The sequence below is a fragment of the Notothenia coriiceps genome, unplaced genomic scaffold (assembly GCF_000735185.1).
Source record: "Notothenia coriiceps isolate Sejong01 unplaced genomic scaffold, NC01 NC01_scaffold00037246, whole genome shotgun sequence".
In the NCBI taxonomy this organism is placed as follows: domain Eukaryota; kingdom Metazoa; phylum Chordata; class Actinopteri; order Perciformes; family Nototheniidae; genus Notothenia; species Notothenia coriiceps.
Window position 1 is genome coordinate 5,905,546 of NW_011369947.1, and position 8,951 is coordinate 5,914,496.

Sequence of the window (8,951 nt, forward strand, 5' to 3'; positions counted from 1 at the left end):
TTCTTGAGATCTTGCATGGAGCCCCAGATCGAGGGAGATTATCAGTGGTCTTGTATGTCTTCCATTTTCTAATAATTGCTCCCACAGTTGATTTCTTCACACCAAGCTGCTTACCTATTGCAGATGCAGTCTTCCCAGCCTGGTGCAGGTCTACAATTTTGTTTCTGGTGTCCTTTGACAGCTCTTCGGTCTTGGCCATAGTGGAGTTTGGAGTGTGACTGTTTGAGGTTGTGGACAGGTGTCTTTTATACTGATAACGAGTTCAAACAGGTGCCATTAATACAGTTAACGAGTGGAGGACAGAGGAGGCTCTTAAAGAAGTAAGTTACAGGTCTGTGAGAGCCAGAAATCTTGTTTGTTTGTAGGTGACCAAATACTTATTTTACCGAGGAATTTACCAATTAATTATTTAAAGATCCTACAATGTGATTTCCTGGATTCTTTCCCCCCATTCTGTCTCTCATAGTTGAAGTGTACCTAGGATGAAAATTACAGGCCTCTCTCATCTTTTTAAGTGGCAGAACTTGCACAATTGGTGGCTGACTAAATACTTTTTTGCCCAACTGTATAAAGGACATGAAAACGTGGATTTTGCATGATAGGTGACCCTTAAAATTCCTTTTGAATGGTGCTGCTGACCAATCAAAAATGCTGCAGTAGTGAAAACTATAGATATGAAGAAGCAGCAGTGTTGCATAAGTCATGTTTTGTGCTTTTCTATTTAGGGGAGTAGAATATTGGGGTGTGATGACTTTTTTTCGGTGGCTAGGCTAAGCAAAGAGCATCCATACACAAGTATTCTTAACATCTTTGTTGTTTAAAAGAGGGAAAATATGATCGGTTGTTGCACGATCGTGAATGAAAAGTGTTACAGAGCCTTCCCACATTTATCACTGTGTGAGAGCCTCCCTACCAGTGATGTAGATGAGAGCGTCCCAAGGGATTTTGCCCTCTTTGCAGTAGAGGCTGAGGTTGAGCAGCGCACACTCCCTGTCACTGTCGTTAAACTCATAGCGGATGTTCCAGCCCAGAGGACCAAACTTCTTCCTCTCCTAAGACACACACATGCAAAAAAAGACAAAAATAAGGACATAGAGGGACAGGAACAGACCTCAGAAAAGCCATGCATGCATGAAAGTAAACAAAAATGATCAAGAATGTGTGAGTTGGTGTGTAACCTGGATGATTGCATGGAAAAAGCACATTCCAAAGATTATCTTCCTCCATTCGCGTCCCAGAACGTTATCTTCAAAGAAATTGCTGGAGATCTCTGTGAAGGCCCGTCGCATGTTGGCGCGGAGGCCTTTAGGTGGCTCATTAGTCACCTAGCAACAATGATAAATAGGAACATAGGTGTTCATTAGGCGCGTTCACACCAAGTACTTTTCCCACAAAGGTTCCAGAGAACTCTTTAGTTCTCATGAACTAAGTACAGATCGCGTTCATACCGGAAATTAGTTCCTGGGGGTGGATTAGGCAAATGAAGCCGCTGACGTCACTTCTTCTTCTTCTGCTTTGGGTTTACTGGCAGGCCGCAAACAACTTCACGGCGTATACTGCCACCCAAAATCCCCGGCCGGAAGTCCCCGGAGTTAGGGCTGAACGAGTAAACGGCCAGAACGCCGACACCTCCTCATCTCCACCGCTCCCATGTTTTATTTTGAGTTGTCATAAGTTAGTCTNATTCCCCTGACCTGAACCCCATAGAGAATATGTGGGGTATTGTGAAGAAGAAGCTGAAAGACACCAGACCTAACAATGCTAATGAGCTAAAGGCCGCTATTGAAGCATCCTGGGCATCCATAACACCTCAGCAATGCCACAGGCTGATTGCCTCCATGCCACGCCGCATTGATGCAGTAATCCGTGCAAAAGGATTCCCAACCAAGTACTGAGTGCATTAATGGACATTTTCAAATGTTTGATTGTGTTTTGCTGTTATAAATCTTTTTTTTTTACTTGGTCTGAGGAACTATTCTAATTTTTAGGAACTATTCTAATTTTTTGAGATAGGATTTTTGAGTTTTCTTAAGCTGTATGCCATAATCAGCAATATTAAAATAATAAAAGGCTTGCAATATTTCAGTTGATTTGTAATGAATCATTTTTGTTTTTTTAATTGCATTACTGAAAATAAAGAACTTTATCACAATATTCTAATTTTCTGAGACAGTCCTGTATTGTTTTTATGTTATTTTTTTGAAAAAGGGTTATAACATCATTTGCTAACTGGTACATGGGGATCATCTGCAGTCAGGATGAATCGCTCTGCTTGTATTGAGTCTACAGCACTCATTTTTCTTTCAATCTATGTATCTGCTCCTGGCAGAGATAACCAAAATGTCATTTCTTCTCCACTCTGACATCATTTCTAATCCCCTTATTTCTTATTGCCTTTGTTCTAAGATTAAGACAAACTTTATTAATCCCCCATGGGAAATTCAAATCTTGTTTTGTCATTTACTTTCTATCACACACACATGCCTGAAAAAGACATGCAAACACAGGACCTATACTCGTACATTAGTGGAGGGTTGTCAGAGCATCCACCATTCTATTCACCTGTTTTTGTTCAGCATTGTAGTGTATGACTTAAATACATTTCATTACATTCAAGTCCTTTGTTGGCATATCACTTTGATTTTGAGCTAAATTCTGTAAGCTAGCAATTTGCATCTTTATTGTAAGTCTTAATTACTGCATTTAACATTATTGTATGACTTTCTCTTTTCTGTTCTGTTGAATTTATGTTCAACAAATTAAATGATGTTTCATGTTTTTTAGCTGATAGCCTCAGAACCATAGAGATCCTATTGGAGCAATTTTAGGTTCAGTGCCTTGCAGAGAGACACTTTGAAATGTTGAATTCAGAGAACCACAAAACCTTTGATTGGTATACTATACACCTATTTAACCCCTGAGCCACAGCCGCCCCAAATATTTGAAACCCATATATATTTTCTCAGCTGAAAATCTTATGTCACTATTTTCTTTTTCCCTTCTGCTACGTCGTGTTTGTCCAGTGGCCGCGTGAGGCGCTGCTCTCCGTCTCCCGGGCCTTCTTCCAGAACGTGGACTTTGGCAGCGAGGAGCTGAAGCAGAGATTCTCCGCCATGTGCGTGGAGATCCACGTGAGCGTCACTGACATGGCCGAGCGGTTCTACTCTGAGCTGAGACGCAGATACTACACCACGCCTACCTCCTACCTGGAGCTCATTAACCTCTACCTGTCCATGTTAGAGGACAAGAGACAGCAGCTCATTCTTGTAAGTCCCCCCCATCAAAATGCATAAGTTGTTATCCGTGTTGGATCTTTCCTGACATTTCAGAGGAAATACCGTAGCAGCTAGTTAGATGTGGTTATGGCAATTGTTTCTTTGTTGTTGATTTTGTCTGCATGTAAAATGTGGATAACATACCTTTTGTGTGTGGGGGGTTCTACATAGGCCAGGGATCGCGTGAAAAACGGTCTGACCAAACTGCTGGAGACCAATGTGCTCGTGGACAAAATGAAAGTGGACCTGTCTGCACTAGAGCCTATCCTGAAACAGAAGTCCAGCGATGTTGACACCCTGATGGAGAAACTGGCTGTAGACCAGGAGAGCGCTGACGAGGTGTTTGTGTGTGTGTGTGTGTGTGTGTGTGTGTGTGTGTGTGTGTGTGTGTGTGTGTGTGTGTGTGTGTGTGAGCATTTCACATGATGTGTGTATGAGAGATTTTTACATATGTCTGTAAATGATTTTGGTTTCAGTTGTGTGCGTGTGAGCAGGCTCGGATTGGCCATCGGGAGATTCGGGACTTTTCCCGGTGGGCCGCTGCCTTTGGTGGGCCGCTGGCTCTGACATAGGTGCGCCGTGGACTTTCACAGCGCTGCTGCGCCGGTACCGCACCCGCCGCTGCAAACACCCGCCGTCGCATACACCCGCCGTTGCGAATCTCCGGCGGTAACAGTCTACTACCGCCCGCGAAGACCCAGGCCTGAGGTCCAACATTTTTTTTTTATAATAATGATAATCTCTCGTTCATCGCGTCCATTCACGAACCACCTACGACCCACCTATCACATCTCTGCGCCCCGCCAGTGGGGCGCTCCCCACACTTTGAGAAACGCTGCTGTACAGGCACAACATGCAAATATGAACTTGAACATTTGCATTATAGGGTCCCCTAGCAAACTAAAAAAGTATAACTGCAATTTAGCTTCTGGTTTACCCTTGGTAAAGCATTATTCAGTATGTTTTTCAGCGCCTCACGGAGTATTTCAATGTTTTTCATTGTATTTGAATTGTTTTATTTTAAGATACAACGGTTGTTATCATTTAATGCTGTCTGACAATAACTCTCATTAAAACATAGTATCGTCGGTCATTTTGCTAGAACAAAAAGCATCCTCATTTCAAATAATGAACAAGAATATTTTTGAATTACGCAGGGTTAGAATTAATTATTAAATATATCCTTTTCTATTGAAAATGCATTACTGTTAATATAATTAGTGAGTCTTAGGCTGACTTCACACCAAAGCAAATTCTTCATTATTCAAGGCAAATTGTGATTAATACATTATTTCACTTTTTCTGTTCTGCATTGATGAAAAAAATAATAGAAACCAATTTGTGTTGATTGTTCTGTCACTAATCTAAAAATCTCAAATAGAAAGAATATCACAGCATAGTATAATAATAATGTAATGCAGGAAGCAGCATTAAACAGCAAAAAATCAAAAAGAAGCAGCATTCAAAACATCAAATATGTTGATGTAAAACCAAATCTAAATCTGTATTGTGGCAGTGAAGTGACTATGTTGTAATGCTGCTGACCTTTGCAGGATGTATTAATTATTATTATTATATTCAGCTGCCAAAATACAAATATAAACATTGTACTTAATTCATAAAATAGTATGCCATTAAATATCAAAGCGTAATGGCAGCCCACTGCTCCTAACACTAGGACGGGTCAAATGCAGAATGTACATTTCCCCTCTGTGGGACTATTAAGGGTATATAAATAAATAAGAAAATAAAAGCAATATGTAAAAATAATGATTATTCAATTCTATTTTACTTACTTACTTTACCTTTTGTATCAACTCCCCTTTATAATAAATTTTTTACGAAGTGTTCCTCTCAAATCATTTTTATTTTTCAATGTATTTATTTGAAATGTATTTGTTCCTTTTCAAATGTTTATTTAGTTGTGTATTTATTGATTCATTTATAGATGATTTCCCCTTTGTACTTTCCACCTTGTTTATTTTTCTGAACTTAGTTGTTTCTGTATTTTTCTTAAATCATTGGTAAGAATTTCACATGATTTTTGGGTTATTTGCATCATGAGCTTTTTGAAAAGTATATCGTAAAATAGTTTAACATTTAGGCACACCATTAAAATTGTTTTAATTGTTAGTGTTATAAAAGTTTGATGTAGACATTTTGTAGCGGAAAGAGGAAACGATGAGTCATGAATAATTATGGCGAATGTGTCAACTTTATTCTGAAGTCCGGATTTCCTATGAACACTTTCTGTGTCTTCCTCTCTTCTTCCTGCGCTCTCACTTCCCCACTATCTGTTCGTCTGTCAGTCACTGTCCAACGTGTACAGCCTGCTTTGCACTTTGTTTATTAGACTTACTCAATCCGTCTGTTTCTGTGCAGGGTTTGAACCTGATCAGAGGCAGTTGTGTTACAGTGCGAACGCATCCCCAAACCTGTAAATGGTGATGAGGTGTCTGACTTTGCGGGGCATTTCAGCTAACACCATCAGGACATGTCAGTTCGGAGGTGAACCCTTTCTATTATTAATACCACTTTCATACACGGATGGTGAGAAAAACAGATTTGACTTGCTGCAGTACGTTTCTGCCCTTGGATTGGGAAAGCACAGTGATGCAGTGTAATGTTTTAATTGTGTGCAAGTCAACTAGTGCATAGTGACTGCACAAATGACTTCACACATGCATGATTTTCTGTTTAATCCACAGCCACTGACCTCTTTTATTAAACTCCTTTCTCCTGATTTAATATTTTATGAGACAAAATATGCACTCTGAAAAACTATGAATGTACTTTAGGCCATTTTGCTATTAGGTTAGGATTCATAATAAGGAGGCAGGGGGAGGAAAGGAGTAAAACAAGACTATATGGCACAGTCACTCTAAATGTGTGTGGTCTTCAGCTGAGTTTGGTGATGTACAGTTTTTGAAGCTTTTGTTAGCTCCAGGCTAGGGCTGCTCGATTATGGCAAAATCATAATCTCGATTATGTTGGTCAATAATTGATATCACGATTATTAAAAACAATTATCCATTTACTTTGAAAACATCAATTTATTGAAAATAAAATGTGAACAGTATGTTTTTAAGTATAATTCAAATGAAAAACCAATACAAATGTTTACAATATACTAAATAATTTAAAATTTAAATAAATAAAAATGTAATCGTTTTATTTCGATTTTGTTGTTTTCATAATCGTTGCAAGCCAAAATCGTAATTGCGATTAAAATACGATTAATTGAGCAGCCCTACTCCAGACCCTAGTTCAGGCATCATACCGAAAACCCATGTAAAATTAAATTTGACTTTGAGACGACGAAACAGGAAGTGGTAAAAAATGGCGACTCATTTCTAGATTTAATGCTATAGTTCATGTGAATTGTTTTTCATTTGTTTAGAAAATGTATTTACCTGTGAATGTGTTGATTAGGCCTCAGTCATGCATAAAGTCGCACCTGTTTGGCCCAGTCGGAACATATGCACAGTCCCCACCCAGGGGCGCCGTAAGGGGGTGAAAAGTTAGGACGATTCTAAGGGCCCGTGACTGACAGGGGCCCAAACAATTTTAGAACATTAAGAAAAAAATGTTTAAGTAACCAATGTGATTATCTTTTCATGGGGCCCAAAATCCCTGGCGGTGCCCCTGTCCCACCAAAGACCAGATGAGGAGTGTGCCAATCATTCTACAAAGTGCCTTATGCAGTGGATCTTACAGGAGGGGCAGGTGTGTGGTCTTTACGTTACACTAACCACACAACGTCCAGGGAGATCTGTTCCATCTGACCTGTCAGGAACGGTACCAAAAAAAACAGCTAACATTATTCACCAGGATTGCTTAACTCAAACCCCCACAACCCAACTGATGTGTTCCATCTCAGGACCAGAAGAAGGGAAGCTCTTCTGGGACAGTCTGCAGGGAGGGGTGGACTGTGGGACAGCTCTGCATGTTGACAAATTAAAGGTTTGTGTATTTGTTTGCATGGTCTGATTAAAATTGAATTCCAGACACCAGCAGTTGTCTGTCTATGCCCAATGAAGCCTGAGATTAGATATGAACAAGTCATCACTCTTCTGAGCGTGCATGTGTGTTTGTGTGTGTGTGTGTGAGCTGCCAAACTGTCCTAACTAATATCAGTAAGGAGATTGGATCCCTCCTGACTTACAGTATCTCAATAATTCGTTCCTGCTGGGAAATGAAGAAGGACTCTGCCCTTTCACATCCGGGCTCACGTTAAACGCATCAGCCCTGGGAGCAGAGAGGCTTAAAATCTTAGTGCAGTATAGTCTGAAGCTTGGCCTTAAACTTCAAGGAATAGACACACATATACCATTTACAAATAATGTTCCCAAGATAGGAAACCACAATATTTTTCGATTTGGTGTATGAGATGTAAACATTCAAAAAGAATAAAAGTTGTTCAATTAAATGTAAGGCAGTGTGAAATTGGGATATGTGACAGCTTGTCAATAAAAAATAAAAAGCATTAAAAAAACTGATCAAGTAGATAATAGGCTCAGCTGTTGGCACACTGTTATTTAAAATGTAGTGGTTAAATAGTTTGACATTTGGGAATCATGCTTATTAGCTAGCTTTTAGATTCATTCGGATCTGAAACTTTTACAGTAGAAAAATCAACATTTCCTGTTTTATTGTGTTTTTTGTAAGATGTAAAATGTCACTTTTCATTGTATGCTAAGAATAAAACGTGCTGTTATTACCAGACACATGAGATAAAATCTGACGTTACCACTGTCTAGTCCAGTCAGATCGACATGAGCAACCCTGTCATAACCCGGCCACACGTTGGAGGGTGAAAGCACTTTTAAAATGTAATATTTAGTGAATTGGTGCATGTCAGCCACTCAAATGCCAGTAATTATCATTTCTTCTTTATTTGTCATGTACAGTGAGCGTTTATGGACATCCTTTAAACGAGAATGAATCCTATTGAGCAGAGAGGCACAGACCACAAATAAAAAGACACTCAAGTTGACTAAAATACAACACTGGTGATTTAAGAAGAAGCAAAAGAAGTATGTGATAGCGTGGCAAACAGTCAAACTCTCATTTACAGTGTACTTTTCAATATCATTCGACAGTTTCACCTTTGCACGATGCAATTTGAGTCAATTCAACATAGCTGTGACATGTCTTTTATCCAGAAGATCTACATATCTTTTAATATTCTCAGTACAGTCAAATTTGCACATTTCCAACCAACACTTTCAGTGCCATAGGCTACTGTAAATGCTTCTCACATGAACAATGTATATTGTAGACATCAACGTGAGTAACTAACAGTATAGATAGGTCAGGTTATCTCTCAAAGTATCTACATAAATCAGTCCAACTCACCTGTTTCTAGAAGACACTTCTAATTCCACGTCTCATGAGAGTCACTCCACTGTGCATACTCTCCCAGATAAGTCAGAGATCGAGATTTTGCATATTCATCGATCTATTAAGTAGCATAGGCTACTTACGAAGACCCCATTTTCCCACTTCTGTGCACATGAACTTTGACAAGCAAAAATAACAAAACATGAGTTCCTTCATCAACAAAACAATTAAACTGTTCTCCCATCGTCAGTGCTCAGCCTTTAGTGTTCACCTGCAGTAACCCCAGAATCTTACAATCTACACACTGTCCAATGAAAAATATACTAACATTAG

At 39.4% G+C, this 8,951-nt stretch overlaps 1 protein-coding gene across 1 annotated transcript in view; it reads left to right on the forward strand.

The window, feature by feature from the left end:
- LOC104966329 (dynein heavy chain 6, axonemal-like) overlaps positions 1–8,092 on the forward strand; it is a 61,148-nt gene extending 53,056 nt beyond the window's left edge. Inside the window, exons 13-15 of the mRNA XM_010795516.1 lie at positions 3,024–3,266; positions 3,447–3,614; positions 8,036–8,092. Of these exons, the coding sequence (XP_010793818.1) occupies positions 3,024–3,266; positions 3,447–3,614; positions 8,036–8,092 (468 nt within the window). The remainder of the gene's footprint in view (positions 1–3,023; positions 3,267–3,446; positions 3,615–8,035) is intronic.
- The last annotated feature ends 859 nt before the right edge of the window (positions 8,093–8,951 follow it).